The sequence below is a fragment of the Triturus cristatus genome, chromosome 10 (assembly GCF_964204655.1).
Source record: "Triturus cristatus chromosome 10, aTriCri1.1, whole genome shotgun sequence".
In the NCBI taxonomy this organism is placed as follows: Eukaryota; Metazoa; Chordata; class Amphibia; order Caudata; family Salamandridae; genus Triturus; species Triturus cristatus.
The window spans coordinates 1,204,432,154-1,204,449,472 of NC_140593.1; the positions used below are offsets into that span (position 1 = coordinate 1,204,432,154).

The window sequence follows — 17,319 nt, forward strand, 5'->3', positions numbered from 1 at the left end:
TGCGCTTCTAGTACCCACCCACAGCGCTGTCGGTGCACCTTAACCCAGCCTTGGTGGCTCTTGCAATGTGCCTTAATCTTGACTTGCTGCATTCATGGCTTCTGCGCTTCTAATACCCACCCACAGCACTGCCAGTGCACCTTACCCAGCCTTGGTGGCTCTTGCAATGTGCCTTAATCTTGACTTGCTGCATTCATGGCTTCTGCGCTTCTAATACCCACCCACAGCACTGTCGGTGCCCCTTACCCAGCCTTGGTGGCTCTTGCAATGTGCCTTAATCTTGACTTGCTGCATTCATGGCTTCTGCGCTTCTAAAACCCACCCACAGCGCTGCCAGTGCACCTTACCCAGCCTTGGTGGCTCTTGAAATGTGCTTTAATCTTGATTTGCTGCATTCATGGCTTCTGCGCTTCTAATACCCACCCACAGCACTGTCGGTGCACCTTACCCAGCCTTGGTGGCTCTTGCAATGTGCCTTAATCTTGACTTGCTGCATTCATGGCTTCTGCGCTTCTAATACCCACCCACAGCGCTGCCAGTGCACCTTAACCCAGCCTTGGTGTGTCTTGCAATGTGCCTTAATCGCCTTGCTGCATTCATGGCTTCTGCGCTTCTAATACCCACCCACAGCGCTGTCGGTGCACCTTACCCAGCCTTGGTGGCTCTTGCAATGTGCCTTAATCTTGACTTGCTGCATTCATGGCTTCTGCGCTTCTAATACCCACCCACAGCGCTGTCGGTGCACCTTACCCAGCCTTGGTGGCTCTTGCAATGTGCCTTAATCTTGACTTGCTGCATTCATGGCTTCTGTGCTTCTAATACCCACCCACAGCGCTGCCGGTGCACCTTAACCCAGCCTCGGTGGCTCTTGCAATGTGCCTTAATCTGACTTTCTGCATTCATGGCCTCTGCGCTTCTAATACCCACCCACAGCGCTGCCGGTGCACCTTAACCCAGCCTCGGTGGCTCTTGCAATGTGCCTTAATCTTGACTTGCTGCATTCATGGCCTCTGCACCTCTAATACCCACAGCGCTGCCAGTGCACCTTAACCCAGCCTTGCACACAAGGACCCTCTGACCTCGGCCCACCAACCCTAGCGGGGGTTCCTGGTCGTCGCTTTACCGGAGGCTGCTCGGTTTTGCAAGCAGGAAGCCTCTCCTCCCTGCACCTCGCGCAAGAGGGTGCCTGTGCACGCGCTGACAGGAAGCCGCGGCCACAGGCGGAAACTTCCCTCCAGCGTAGATGAGTTCACAGCCCCCGCGCCACTCTGCACCCTTCTGAAGCAGGCGAGCCGCGGTCCAGGAGAGGGGGCGGCCAGAAGAAGAGCGGAGGGACAGAGGGTCCCCCATGGGGCAGTCCAGGGCCGGGCATTGCGGGGGGTCTCTGGTGCTCCCCTGACCAGGGCTCGGGTGGACCCGGAAGGCGCTGCCTCAGGATGGAGCTGAGGCCAGAGCTGACTGCGGGCGAGGACTCGGATGGGGACTTCTGTGAGATAGCCTGGTAAGATCACCCCATCTCCTCTTTCTAGAACAGGGATCGGCACTGCTAGGACATGGGTCTTAGCAGAAAACATCTTAGATCGGATCATTCAAGAGAATTCAGCAGGCCTGTAAATTGCTGACACACAACATTATTTCTTAGTAGTTTTACGCCATTGCAACATTTTTTGAAGAATCGATAAATTAATTCATGTCCTCAGCGTGGCAAAGAGTCTGGCAGTGTTGCTCTTATGCTCGCAGTTTGCCAAATTCGTAGAAATTGGGGTAAGATTCGAAATAAATTAAGAGGTATCCTTGAAAAAGAATTTACTTGAACCAAGACTCATAGGGTGATTGATGGGCCTGTTTGAGGACCACTCCACCCATAATTCAATATTCTTTTTATTGCCCTGGCTCTTTTCAAATGTGCAACGTTCAGAGATTGCGCCATGTGCACTGTGCCCACTGCTAGCGGGGGGCTTTTCTGAATGAACTGCATCTGTGATTATTGGGGGGCGTTTTCCCCGAATTGAGATGGGAATGATCATTTAACAAACAATCCGAGATCCCTTCATAGGTCTCCTGGTCTCGCCCTTCTCAGTCAGTCAAACAAACATCACATCGACCATATTTTAACTTTTGTCTTTTTCTAAGAAATTGGCTGGTAAAAATAGCACGGTCAACTTATATTTTTTCTGCTATGTGGGTTTTATTTTACTTACCAAGGAATTCATGTGCAGTGTTTATATTCGTGTTATCAATTACAATTAAATTAAATTATTAAAACATGCATGCAAGTAAAAAATGACCTCGTGAAGGTTTGTTGACTTGTTTTGGTGCAGTCTCGTTGAGGCGTCACTCCCTCAAACAGGGAAATGACATCACGGTTGTACTGAAACAAGCTGCAACAGAGGTGTGACACAACAGAGTGTGAAAGGCGGGTCACTGAGCGCAATTACAACTGTTGCTTAAACATTTAAAAGGAGAAATAGCAATCCAGCGTCCTTTCTTCCTAACTTTTCCCCTGAAAATTCACAGGAATTAGGCAACATGGAGACATGTTTGGGACAGGGTTTATTTATTGCACCGTTGGAGTTTCATACAATCAATCAGGAATGTATCTGTGCTGTACACCATATTTTAAACTGTCAGCTTTGAAAGTGACTCACGTTAAACTACTGAAAATATATCTAGTCGATTGTTGTATGTCAGGATATGTCTAACAAAATAATCAACTCATATAAATAGTGCGTCCTAAATATTGCTTACAATATTGTATCATTTTGTGTCGATTTTCTCTATTGAATTTAATGGGTGATATGTTTTTTAAACCACATTTAGGGCATAATATTTTTGTCACATGATGTGTAGTCCATGGTCCTCTGATACTAACTCAGCATACATTATAAGTAAATTGTTAGCCACATCGCTCTCCGTAGCTCTATTAAACAGCTTAATCCATGGCCTATTAGCCGCCACAATCCTCAGTGACTTGCAATATTCATGTAGCTTGTGACAGAGGGCACCATATTCCATATAAAACGCATTTATTAGGATTAAATGGATATATGGGCTATTTGTGCACTCTTTCACTCTTGGTAGAGGTCAACCAGTGTTACTTTCAAGATGAGGATGTGGCGTGAGGGCCAGAGCTGCCAGATTTGGAACTGAGGAACCACGTTCTAGTCTCAGCATTTTGTGATTCTGGACAAATCACTTAATCTCCCTGTGCCTAAAGAAAATAAAAAATGAATAAGACCTTGTTTAATGCAACTGGTACTCACGTAAAGCACGCCAATACGAGTTGAGTTGACGCTATATAAAACTACACAAAAAGTAGTAACAGGCGAGGCTGGAAAGATTTTTCTGAAATTCAGGAACTCCACCATGGATATGATGGGGATAAAACACGCACTCTAGGAAGAAGCTGTCCTTTTGGTTCTTCCGCTCAGCCCCAAACCTAGATCATTTTCTGCAGACACAGACGTCATCATTGATGAAAATGTATCCTTGACTAAAAATGTTATTGTAAAGTCATGTCCTCTTCCCAATGGACATCATTAACTGTAGTAAAACACGGTTCTAAATATTATTTCAATTATCTCCTTCACCCCAAAGCATGCCCACAGAGACTGCAAATTTATTGGAGGAGACCAGCTGCCAAAATGAAAAGGTGGGAACATCCCATGAGTACATGAAGAACCTTCTGTGAGGCCATTGCTGGCCCAGATCCAATTCAATGCTCTGTTCCATAAGCGACAACCATCTCTAAGACTAGCGGATGGAGAGTATTCACATCTGCACTCCAGATCTGGAGTCACCCACCACCTTTGTACAACAGCCTATATCCCAAAGCACCCCTTGCTCCTACGAGAGGGATAAGATGCCAGTACCAGGCCAGGCGGACCAGGGATTGCACAATGCTTGTTTGCCTTTCAGGTGCACTGCCGCTCTAATCAAGCTTCGTCATGGGCCGGGTAGCAAGTGCTCTGTTTCCAGGCCTTAGTTACAATGAAATAGATTCCAAATGTTGTTTTTAAACATACAATTCGAAATAATAGTCTCAAAATGTAAACTTTACACCACCTGGTACTAAGGCTGCAAAACAGCTGTCTAAAAAGGAATTAGTGTGTGATGAGTTAGTCCAGTTGGGGCTAGAATACTATTCTCATTTAACTCCACCGCAGGGTGAAGGGAGGTTTTTTATCAGCTATGCTGGTCATAACCCTCTCCACTAACCCAAAAATGACAAATAAAATAAAAACTGCTATAAAAATGGAACCCTTTACTCTGATTTGAAATTTTGGAGTTTCAGAATTATTATTTGTGATATCTCGTTTTTTTTTACCGCAATATCTTACTTATTCACGTATTTCTTGGCACTGAGTTTTCCATACGAAAGAAAGTTTTCGATCTCCAGCTACTCTGTATACAACTTCAAAATAAAATGAATTGTATTAGGGCCAAATATAATGCACCAAGGTGGAGTCCAGCTCCTGCTCTTCAGTTTACCATGATTTGCTGTGTTTTATCCCAGCTCTATCCCGATGTTCTCTTTGATAAAATAGCCCTAGTTTTCTTCGAGGCCCTCAAGCATGGACACAAAGTATGGCTTCTGGTATCACCACTGAGGTGGGAGCCACCTGAGGGGGAATTGTGCACAAGGCGAAACATGTGATTCAACAGGCCAAACAATGAGAGTCCAAAGTCATTCACAAATTGTCATTGCCATGTTAGATATCTAGGGAACTTCAACCCGCTCCTTGCCGTCCCTAACACTACCGGCCCCAAAGCTCACTTGAAGTCTCAGATGATTGCTTGACGAAACCTGCACTCACATGACCAGAGACTGAGGATTGTGGAGAAGAAGAGAGTTTGTGGGTTGACGGACCCTGGAAATGCAAGGTGGTCTGTGAAGAGAGGAGAATGGGAGACAGAAAATGATTGTGCATCCTAGTTCTTCGGCTCCAGACATCAGTCCTCGACGTGGCATTCGTCTGAATCGGGTGAATGGAACCCTATTGAAGACCGGGGCATCACTGCATGTATTCTGGCCCTCAGCGTAGATCTGAAGGGACCATCCCTAACACCTCAAGGCGACTTTTGAACCCTGACAGCAGGTAAAGGCACCATGTCTTCTTGACCACGAAGCAAGCTTTAAAGCCTGTTCTCATCCAGCGCTTCCTGATTTCACTGGTTCATCGACTTTCTCAGTCATGGTCTTGACAGAGGGCTGCTTGCACGCAAAACACATTCCCGCCTCTTTTGAAATACCCCGCCGGCCCTTGTTGCCCTTTCGCCTGCAAATGCCAGACGGAGCTGGGCTTTGGGTCCGTCCAACTGTGGTGGTGCACTTGATCTTTGCTGTTATGCTCACGTCAATGTTGCAGAGATCATGTGTCAACAAACAATATACCCACCAAACTCAAGCATTGGGGGAGGCCCAGTAGCATCATCTCCCCTGATCCAATGGACTGCCAAGATGCGTCACAGTAAAATGCTGACTAGGTCTTCACTCGCTTTTGCCGATACCTAGGCTGTATCCCGGATACTTCAGTTAAGGGCTTATCATGGCCCTCCTCCTGCCATCATATTGATGTAAAGAACGATCCCATATGGTTTGCAGTGATCATCTCAGCGGTCACTACCACAGCAATATTTGGTACTCGGTGGCTATTACTTCGTTCCTGCTTTCGTCATAAATAGGAACTAAACCTTTCGAACTCAGGGGAATTCCAGCCTGCTTAAATAGGCAGATAACACAATTCGCGCTCTTCGATACTCCAGATGGAAATCCCTCTAGATGCTTGGTGACATTATATTGTTCTGGACAGATATTGCTATGCCTTGAAAAAGTCATAAATAGACGAAACACGTGTCGGCTGCCAGCTAGCAACATGTGAAATGTCTATCAAGATTGGTGGGACTGCTTAAAGCACATTTTCAATAAATCTCGTCAATTTTAGAACCAGCTGTGAACGACTGGTCAACGTAACTATGTGGACTGTGGTTTGGAGTGTGCTTCAGCATCACATTATTACATGAGGTCTTTACGGGCCTCTGTCGCCTGCAGGTTTCCAGACAAGAAGCTATAAAATCACATGGCAAGGGAAGAGCATGAGGGAGCTGAGGACTGCCAAGGACAGCGACTGAGCAATGGTGCAAATGGAGAAAAATGGACTAAGGGATGTGCAAATAGAGCATGCGAGAAAGGGAAGAAAGAAAAAGTAAGGAGTCAGAGAAAGAAAGATGGGGAGAACTAAATGAGGAAGAAGGGAGCAATTAGGGGTGATAGGGAAAGATGTGGAAGGAAAGGTGAAGGCGTGAAAGGATGAAAGGAAAAAAGGAGAGCTTAAGGGACCAAGGAAAGATTAAAGATAGAAAGGATGAAAAATTGGTGAAAGGAATGAGGAAAGGTGGAAGCAAGGGTTAAGTAAAGAAGGGTATGTGAACGGATAAAGGGCGAAGGATAGCTAGAGGGGTGAAAGAGTGGATGGATGGGTGAAGGAATTGATGGATGGAAAGGAGCAAGAATCTCTTCTATGATGCAACATCAATAGAGACATTCTTCAAAGCAGCAGTGCTTTAATTTTCTGGCTCCTCCTAGGGGAGGGGTGATAAACTCAAGTGGAACCTTCTACCCAGTTAAGTCCCCCTCTACTTCCGGCCTTGCACCAGTGTAGGAAAGTAGTATCTGCTTCTTATGTCGACCCCTCAGTTTTCGACATCCTCCGTGGGACAGCTCACCTCCGGACTTTGGTTGTCCTTGATGTCTCAGAGTCCCCGTGGCTGCAAGTCAAACAACCCTTCTTCACTCCTGAAGCACTCGACATCGGTGGGAATTCGACTACTGAGCCCCTGGTCACCTGACCCAGACTCTGTCCCCTCTGCTTACAGGTTCTTCTCACCTCGAATCCAGGCTTGGATTCCACCGGACATTCTTCGCCCTCCTGGCAGCAGGACTTCTTTGCAGCTCTCCATTGAAAACGACGAACGTTTCCAACACCACATGACCCCTATGCACCCGGCTCCTCTGGGATAGGTAACACGGGTACTTCTGTACTTTAAGTTCCAAAGGGTTTGCTCTTCAGTCCTCTTAGAAGTGTCCTTAACTTGTAAATTTCCAACTGCGACTTTCCCAAAAAGTTGTACAGAGCACGCGTCTGTGTTTCCTCACTGCACCCGTCCTCCGTGGGCTCCCTGTGTCACTCCTCTGGGTGGTTCCTTGGGGTCCCAGCGATTCTACTTGCTCTAGGTACTGTGTCTATTGAAGTCGTTGTTGTTATACCATTTTGTTAGTATATGGTTCGGTCTCCCCCTGGAACCCACTGTGTTTACGAATGTTCAATTGATTTAGTATTGTGTGCTTTATGCCCAAGTCTCGTGTAGAGACTAGTAGGGAGCATTATATTAAAAAATACTTATTTTTATATAAACACTGTGTGGTTCTCCTTTCATTTAATCATTTAGGAGGTGATATTCTGGTAAAACAAGCTGCTTTACATTCCTTCAAGATTTAGCCTGAAGGCTGCTCTCCATAGCTACCACTAGGATAGCTTTCAATAAGGTAATCTTTGACCTCATACATCACAAGGGTCATGTGGCCTGGTACAGGGTGCCCACTTTAATTAGTGGACAGCATATACCAACTCACCTTCTCACATTGGCGTGCAGAGGTTGGGATTCAAGCTTGCTATTGTTTTACCAGATAAATCTCATTGAATGATTAATTGAAAACCACTAAGTATTAGGTACATATAATACAATCAAGATTAGAATAAAGTAAGTTCTACTGAACTTCGAGTTGGGCAAGCCAAGGGTCTAGCACACCCTTTCTCCAACTCAAGAGAGTTTAGTCTCCACTAGGTTAGGTAGGTGCCTACACGACATAACACTAGTATGTCTTCTAGAGGAGAAGTCAGTAGCTCAGTTCCAAGTGGTGGTGTACAGAACAAGGGTATAGTAGGGTTAACCTTGGGATCTGGGATGGATTCTGGCCTAGTCAGAATTCCAACTCAGGCTGTTTTAGTCTGGATGGAGGCATAGATATTGCCTCCTTTTTTGTCAGTTCCAGTAATCTGGGCAAGTACAGACAACAGCCTTTGATCAATGGTAAGGAGGCCATGGCATACAGGGACACAGGTGCAAGTGTCACAATGGTGACAAAAGATCTTGTGGACCCTGAACAGATCATACTTGGTGAGATGTACCAAGCGACCAATGCAAGCAATGTCAGGACAGACCATTCCTTGGCAGTTGTGAATTTCACCTGGGGAGGGGTAACTGGCCCTAAGAAAGGTGTGGTTAGCTCAGACCTTCCTGTTGAATGCTTATTGGGCAATGATTTGGAAACTTCAGCTTGGGCTGAAGTGGAACTCAGGGCACATGCAGAAATGCTGGGCATCCCTGCAGATGGATTTACCATGACTAGGTCACAGGCAAAAATGTCTTCCACTGACCAGGCCCTGGTTCCTAAAATGATGGACCAGGTGCCTTCCAAGAGAAGGAGCAGAAGGGGTAAGGACGTGTCTTCCCCCCTGCCTCAGAGTGAGAATCAGTCTCTCAAGGGAATTGAACCTGATCAGGTTGAGTTCTTGGGGACAGGGAGCTATTCCAGGGCAGATCTAAGCCAGGAGCAGCTACTGGGAGGATGGACTTCTGTATTCAGAGGGTAGAGACCCCAAGCCTGGTGCCACCAGGGGGTTGGTTATACCTCTGAAGTTTAGAGGCTTCCTATTAACACTGGCACATGACATCCCATTAGCAGTACACTTAGGCCAGAGTAAGACCTGGGACAGGCTTGTCCCTCATTTTCACTGGCTTCACATGTCAGAAGACACAAAGGAGTTTTGTCGCTCCTGTATCACTTGCCAAACCAGTGGTAAGGCAGGTGGTATTTTAAAGGCCCTCCTGATAGCACTACCTGTGGCGGGGGTTCCCTTTGAGAGGGTTGGGATTGACATTGTTGGTCCCATGGATTTTCCAACTGCATATGGGCACAGATTCATACAAGTGGTGGTGGACCACGCCACTAGGTATCCAGACGCAATTCCCCTTAGGACTACCACAGCTCCTGCTGTGGCTAGAGCTCTCCTGGGAGCATTTTCCAGAGTGGGTTTCCCTAAGGAGGTAGTATCAGACAGAGATACAAACTTTATGTCTGGTTACTTGACTGCTACGTGGAAGGACTGTGGAGTGAATTGCAAATTCACCATCCCTTATCACCCACAATGCAATGGGTTGGTTGAGAGATTTAACAAAACCCTCAAGGGCATAATAAAAGGTCTCCCTGAAAAGCTTAGGTGCAGATGGGACATCCTTTTGCCCTGCCTTCTCGTTGCCTACAGAGAGGTTCCTCAGAAGGGGGTTGGTTACAGCCCTTTTAAACTTTGGACATCCAGTTAGGGGTCCCTTATGTTTGATTACGGAGGGATGGGAGTTACCTCTCAAACCACCTAAACAGACATAGTGGACTATGTACTTGGTCTCCGCTCCCGGATGGCTGAGTACATGAAGAAGGTATCCAAAAACCTTGAGGCTAGCCAGGAATTGCAAAAGGCCTGGCATGACCAAAAGGCTGTTTTAACTGTATACCAACCAGGACAGAAGGTATGGGTATTGGGGCTTGTGGCTCCTGTAGCTCTCCAAGACAAGTGGAGTGGGCCCCATACCATTCTTGAGCAAAAGGGAGAGGTTACCTACCTGGTGGACCTAGGAACTCCCAGTATCCCCCACAGGGTGCTCCATGTGAACAGGCTCAAGCTATATGTAGACAAGACAGACATGGGCTTGCTCATGGCTCATGATGAGGGACAGGAGGAAGAGAGTGATCCACTCACTGATCTCCTCTCACAGAACCCTGATGATGGTTCAGTGGATGGAGTAGCCTTGGCAGGCAGCCTCACTGAACAGCAACAGACTGATTGCAGTAAAGTCCTCAATCAGTACAGACATATGTTTTCACTGACTCCAAGTCAGACTACCTGGTGTACACATGAGGTGGACACCGGTGACAGTCTGCCTGTTAAAAATAAGATTTGCAGGCAGCCTGGTCATGTCAGGGACTGTATAGGGACTGAAGTCCAGAACACTTTTGGAACTGGAAGTGATTGAGCCCTCAGATAGCCCTTGGGCTAGTCCAGTAGTCTTAGTACCAAAACCTCATACCCAGGGTGGTAAGAGAGAGATGTGGTTCTGTGTTGACTACAGGTTACTCAATGCAGTCAGTAGGTCTGATGCTCATCCAATTCTAAGGGCAGATAATCTAATTGACACGGCCTCAGCCAAGTTCTTAAGTACATTTGACCTGACAGCTGGTTACTGGCAAATCAGATTAGCTTAGGATGCAAAACCAAAAACAGCATTTTCAACCCCTAGTGGGCACTACCAATTTGTGGTGATGCCTTTTGGCTTGAGGAATGTACCTGCCACATTTCAAAGGCTGGTGAATAAAGTTCTCACAAGTCTGGAAGCCTATAGTGCAGCTTATCTAGATTATATTGTTGTCTTTAGCTCCACCTGGGAGGATCACCTGGTCCACCTGAGAAATGTTTTGGAGGCCCTGCAGAAAGCAGGCCTCACTATCAAGGCCACCAAGTGCCAGATAGGGCAGAGTAAGGTTGTATACCTAGGCCACCTTGTAGGTGGAGGACAGGTTCAACCATTGCAGAGCAAAATCCAAACCATCATGGATTGGGTTGCTCCAACCACCCAGACTCAGGTCAGAGCTTTCTTGGGCCTGCCTTGGTACTACAGGAGGTTTGTCAAAGGTTATGGCTCCATAGTGACCCTGACCCCTTTGAATGATCTAACTTCCAAAAAAATGCCTAAGAAGGTTCAGTGGACTGTTAGCTGTCAAAAGCCATTTGATGACCTGAAGCAGGTCATGTGCACTGCTCCCATTCTGCAAAGTCCTGACTATTCCAAACAATTCATTGTTCAAACTGATGCATCTGAGTTGGGGGTAGGGGCTGTGTTATCACAACTGAATGAAGAGGGTCAGGATCAGCCAGTAGCTTTTATTAGCAGAAGGCTGACTCCCAGAGAGAAACGTTAGTCAGCTATTGAGAGGGAAGCCTTTGCTGCGGTGTGGGCTCTGAAGATGTTGAGGCCATACTTGTCTGGCACTCACTTCATTGTTCAGACAGACCATACGCCCCTCCTATGGCTAAAACAGATGAAGGGTGAAAACCCCAAACGTTTGAGGTGGTCCATTTCCCTACAGGGGATGGACTATACAGTGGAACATAGACCTGGGAGTAACCATGCCAATGCAGATGGACTCTCCAGATATTTCCACTTTGAACATGAAGACTCAACTGGTCAAGGTTAGTTTAATGTCCTTACGTTTGTGGGGGGGGGGGGGGGTGTAGGAAAGTAGTATCTGCTTCTTATGGTTACTCCCACTTTTTTCTGATGTCACACTGTTTTTGGCCTAGTCTGACTGGGATCCTGCTATCCAGGTCCCTAGTCTATCTGCTTTCTCCTGTAAATTGATATGCATGTACTTTAGGTACACTCCAGATTGGATTCTGGGGTACCCTTATCAGTCCCTAGTATATGGTACACCATGTACCCAGGGCATAGGTACCCCAGAGGCCTCCCATGGGCTGAAGCATGTATTGTGCCACCCCTGAGAGGCCATCCAAATTGACACGACCAGCCTGCTACAGCAGACTGTGTAAGCTGGTGCTTTCACCACTTACTTAAGATATAGGTTCACTATATCTATTTAAATCACTACACTTAAATACCTATCAGTCACCCCTATGGCAGGCCTTAACAATGCTGAAGGTAGGGTGCTGGGTTTTATGTGAGAGGGTTCCCCTGCATGAGCAGAGCCCCTCTGCAGCCTTCGGAGACCATTCTCCGGGGTTGTCTGTGATGCAGCCAGACATATATGCTTAAGTGCATTATAACCTCGCGGTAAATACTAACTTTCAAACGGCTGCTTAGAAACATGTTGTGTTTGGTGTCAAACACCTTGGAATCATACCTCCACGCCAGTAACTGGTGTGGGTGGTATGATTCTACCCTTCTGAAGGGACATATGTGGTTGACTGGTATACCCGGTACCAGCTTTCTCAACCTGGGCAGCACAAAATGGACGCTGCCAGCCACAGGCACAATTCTGCTCTCCTGCTGCTGAGCCAAGCCCACGCAGAGGAAGGCATGACAATAGGCATCCTGTCACAGGGAGGTGTAACCACCTCCCAAACAGGATTTAGTGTATTGGGGCTGGGTGGGTGCACTCTCAGAGTGCCAGAAAGTCTGCACTGGGGGCACATTTGGTGTCCCTGTGCATAGTCCAGCTCAAACTAGTTCTAGGAGCCATTTGCTCCTGCTCTGGCGCGAGTGTTTCGTGAGGACTCCGTTTTACCAGAATACAATCATTTTTTACCAGAATACAATCATTTTTTGATCTTCTGTGCAATTCATATCACAGTTGACATGTTGCTAGAATAAACCAACCCCTTCAATCAATTGCCTTGACCGCCCTTGAAATCCTAGGGCGGCCTCTCCTCCTCCACAGTCCTGATGAAGACCCGCTTGTGACACTCCACCAAGCGCCCATAGGGTTGAAACGTCGACGATCTATTTTGGCACAGATTGCAGGACATAGTCGCTATCAACTATATAATTTGTTTAACATACTTGTCACTGCTTCTTGAATTTGGCCCTCCAAAACAAACCGCATCCCCCCACTACCACCTCACTGCACTGTGTATCTATATCACCACTGAGCACTACTATCTCACCATTGTGTATCACTGTATGAATTTTGAAGTGCAAAAATTCTGCAATGTATTTTTGTTGTATGTAATTTGGTTCGCATAACGAATGTTATCAATTCTGATACATAAATTAATGAAAAACCCTTTTTCTGTGTTCTTGTTCCTGCCCCCATTTGCTTAAGAAATGATCTGGCTTTCAGAAATGTATCATATGTTATGCTGAAGTAACTACGGCTAACCGCAATACGCATTGTTTCTACCCAAGGGAACCATTGTTCTTTATATATCAAATACCCAGGTTCCTAGGGACACAGGGTCACCCCATTTTGTTAATATATACTGGCGCGAAACTGGACACAGGACATGGGCGTAGCCACCCCTCTGTCCTGCCCCTCCCCTAGGGGGGTCCACAGAATCTTTCCAACCCCTACCATGGGTATAAAGTGGGTTACCTGACTACAGGACCTTAGATTTTACCTGGACAAGATTCTGCTAAGAAGAAACCAAGTACTTCGACTGCCTGCACGATGCTGAACGACTGAAGAATCTCCCTTGGAGTAAAGGAGTTACTGCAAAAGCATACCCTTTAAATCAGGAGGGTTTATGGCTAAATTGGCCTTGTATGCGGATGGTTTGATTTTATACACTATTAACCCACATGAGGCTATTCCTAATTTGATGGAAAAGGCGGAGAGGTTTGGTTTAATTTCCGGATATAAGATAAACGCAGAAAGAAATGAAATAATGGAGTGGAACCAGAGTACGAGGAGCTCGGGGGCTAGATCCCAAGTACGGTATTTAGGAATACAGATTACGTAGAAACTAGAGGAGGTTCCTAAAACAAACTGGAAGAAAATCAGCCGGGAGATTGGAAATTTGTTGTTAAAATCTAAGCTAACTTACCATTAAACATCTATGGTCGGGTGAACCTTATAAAAATGATTATCCTACCCAAAGTCACTTTTCTTTTCAATTTTAATTCCATTAACCTTTCAAAAAGAGGACAAAGCGAAGCTTCAGGGAAAAATTGGGAGCTTTATTTGGGCTTCAAAGGGTCCGAGGATAGCATGGAAGAAGTTGAGGAGGAGGCTAGAGGCAGGGCGGTTGGCGTTACCTGATTTATGGACCTATTGTCATGCCTTCCAGTTTAAGAATTTCCGTATGTTGGCGAATAAGCCGGACGGATCATCAATGGGCATGCTTTTTGAGGCAATGTTGGCTGATGTTACTCAAGGTCAACATCATTTTCTCTTTAAGTATGGAGACCCAAAATTCTTTAAAAAAGTGAGGGTGAAGAGTCTGAGGTCTGCCCTAAGAACGTGGGTCTATCTGCGGAAAAGGCTGGGAGTCCCTTACTATTCAACATGGGCACCAATCTGGGAGTCCCCGGGAACCCCAGAATGCCTGAAAGATCAACCGAGTCAGCCCTAAAATCTGTAGAGTTACACTATCGGGCAGATCTTAAATCAGGATCAAGTCTAGTGAGTTGGAAAGTTCTAAGAAACCTCACAAGGGGACAGTTGACAAGATTCAAGTATTACCAAATACGTTCTTGGTGGGCAACCCAGGACTGGGCGGATGAAGAAGACGACTTGAGACTCAACCAGGTTATGAGAACTTGATCGAAGGGGAAAGAAAGTCTCATATTGGTATTGGGTTTTACTGGAGGTAGATGATAGTATGGAAAGTGAAATCCCAAACTTATAGGCAGATGAGTTTGGGCATAATGACGTGAAGCAACTTTGGCTTGATTTCTTTTCCATTTTACGATCAGTTGTAAAACCTGCCTCACTTAAACATAATCATCTTTTTACTACCTATAGGGTGTATTGGTCTCCAGCAAAACTATCAAAAATAAACGATAACATTTACTATTGCCCAAGATGTAGGCTTCCTTTAGCAGATGATCTACATGTTTTCCTTTGGTGCCCGAAGATCGCCTCTTATTGGACTTCGATATGTGACTTTCTTGGTGAGGTGATTGGTGAACAGATTAAGGTATGCCTAAACCTTGTATTTTTTGGAATATGTCAAGAGGTTGCTGTTTGGACAAACTCACTTACATCAAAGTTTATTTTCTATGTGTCTCTACTGGCGAGGCGAGAGATCTGTAAGCTCTGGAAACCTGAAAATCCTCCATCATTTGCAGAGTGCCTCAGAAGTATTATTTATTTGAGTCTGTCTGATATGGCGTGTGACCCTAGGAGTCAGGATAAGATCTGGACAAAATTGATTGATTGGAGAGAGAAAGAGAGCGGGTCCAATGATTAAGCCAGATATACTGTGGGTCCCGGCCTCTCCTTGATTGATGGTCCCCTGTCGTTACAACAAAGGAGCTGGAGTGGAAACAGCAGTTTCCTTGCGTGGATGGGCTCTGTTTTTTCCTTGGTTTCTATGGGATAGGAGCAATCCTAGCAAGAGAGCTGGCAGAATGAGGACAAAAAGAAATAAAAGAAACATGTTGTGTTTGGTGTCAAACACCTTGGACTCATATCTCCACGCCAGTAACTGGCGTGGGAGGTATGATTCCAACCTTCTGTAGGGACATATGTGGGTGACCGGTATACCCGGTACCAGCTTTCTCGACCTGGGCAGCACAAAATGGATGCTGCCAGCCACAGACACGATTCTACTCTCCTGCTGCTGAGCCAAGCTCACGCAGAGGAAGGCATGACAATAGGCATCCTGTCACAGGGAGGTGTAACTACCTCCGAGACAGGATTTAGTGTACTGGGGCCGGGTGGGTGCACTCTTAGAGTGCCAGAAAGTCTGCACTGTGGACACATTTGTTGTCCTTGTGCATAGGCCAGCTCAAACCCGTTCTAGGAGCCATTAGCTCCTGCTCTGGCGCATAACTGGACACAGGACATGGGTGTAGCCACCCATCTGCCTGTCCCTCCCCTAGGAGGGTCCACAGAATCTTTCCAACCCCTTCCCATGGGTATAAAGTGGGTTACCTGACTACAGGACTTTAGATTTTACCTGGACAAGATTTTGCTAAGAAGAAACCCAGTACTTCGACTGCCTGCACGACGCTGGACGACTGAAAAATCTCCCTTGGAGTAAAGGAGTTACTCCCCTGCAAAAGCAGGCACCTAAATGCATCTGACCGGTCGGCTTCTCCCGAGCTCTTGAGGACTCCAAAGATTTCAGCAACACAGGAGGTGGGTTTTCGAAGGTCCCTGAGGTCGATCTGCCTTCTCAGCGATTCTGAGACCAGTATCCCTCATGGGGACCGTGCAACCCGAACCCCTGTGCACCGCATACATTTGTAGTTGCATATGCTTAGTGACGAATCCCGAGCCCGTGCATTGGACTCCGTGTAGTCCTGACCCCGTGCAGTATTTGCACCGAAGATTTCTGGCCTCCACTCCACGAGTGTCCTGTGCACTGGTGCTTTGAAGACTTTGCCAAGGCTTATTGGTGCTCCAGCCGCACATCGACCCCTCAGCTCTCGACATCCTTCGTGGGACAGCTCACCTCCGGACTTGGGCCGTCCTCGACGTCTCCTGGTCCCGTGGCTGCAGAGTCAAACAACCCTTCTTCACTCCTAAAGCACTTGACATCGGTGGGCATTCGACGACTGAGTCCCTGGTCACCTGAAGTGACCCAGACTCTGTCCCCTCTGCTCTCAGGTTCTTCTCACCTCGAATCCAGGCTTGGATTCCAGCGGACATTCTTCGCCCTCCTGGTAGCAGGACTTCTTTGCAGCTCTCCATTGAAAATGACGAAGGTTTCTGACCACTTGACCCCTATGCACCCGGCTCCTCTGGGATAGGTAACATGGGTACTTCGGTACTCACTGGTGGATTGGCCTTAGAACCTCCTAAGTTCCAAAGGGTTTGCTCAAAGTCCTCTTAGAAGTGTCCTTAACTTGTACATTTCCAACCACGACTTTCCCATAGAAGTAGTAGAAGTAGAAATTGTATTTGCATAATTAATTATAATTATTACAAAGTTCACATAATAAATACAAAGTTAGAAAATTAAAAAATGTACTCTCAGCTACCATTTCTTTTGTGGACATTGCATTTACTGTCCAGAGATTAAGAAGTCCCAAGTGGCCCACTGTCTGTTTGGCCCTCCTTTTCTATTAATTCTAGGCATTTTTTTACTTCTTCCAAAAATTTGACTCCGCGGCATGCCAAGATTGTGGAGGAGCCTCTGAGCCAGCATATGACTGCGTGTCTGCAAGAGCGAAAGTTTAGTTCATTAAAAATGGGTTTCAGTAGGAATCGTCTCTGGTTTGTCAGGGCCGGGCATATACAGAAAAGGTGGACCAAAGTTTCTGTATTATACCCGCAAAGGCGGCATCGTTTCGTCTGATAAGACAGTTTCCAAGATGGTAATAGATCTTTTGAGACATGCATCCCCATCCTATAGGCTATAAATGCCTTTTTAAGATGACCGTTGAAATGGGATGCTAAATATGGCAATGGTTTTAGGGTTGTAAAAGAATTCATGATGGTCCAGCCATGTCGACGTTTTGCCAATGACTCTTTATCCTCCATAAAGGATTTCCTTTTTGCCACCGCATTGGCTAGTTTGCTTAGCGTGGCCTTGTCTGTCCCTGATTTCCAGACTGATTCCAGCTCCAACTTTTCTA

The 17,319-nt window shown here is 46.4% G+C and overlaps 1 protein-coding gene across 1 annotated transcript in view; it reads left to right on the plus strand.

The window, feature by feature from the left end:
- The first annotated feature begins 1,174 nt into the window (after positions 1 to 1,174).
- Positions 1,175 to 17,319, plus strand: part of LOC146797066 (rho guanine nucleotide exchange factor 3-like) — a 212,945-nt gene continuing 196,800 nt past the window's right edge. Inside the window, exon 1 of the mRNA XM_085629684.1 lies at positions 1,175 to 1,501. Within this exon, the coding sequence (XP_085485810.1) occupies positions 1,437 to 1,501 (65 nt within the window). The 5' untranslated portion in view covers positions 1,175 to 1,436. The remainder of the gene's footprint in view (positions 1,502 to 17,319) is intronic.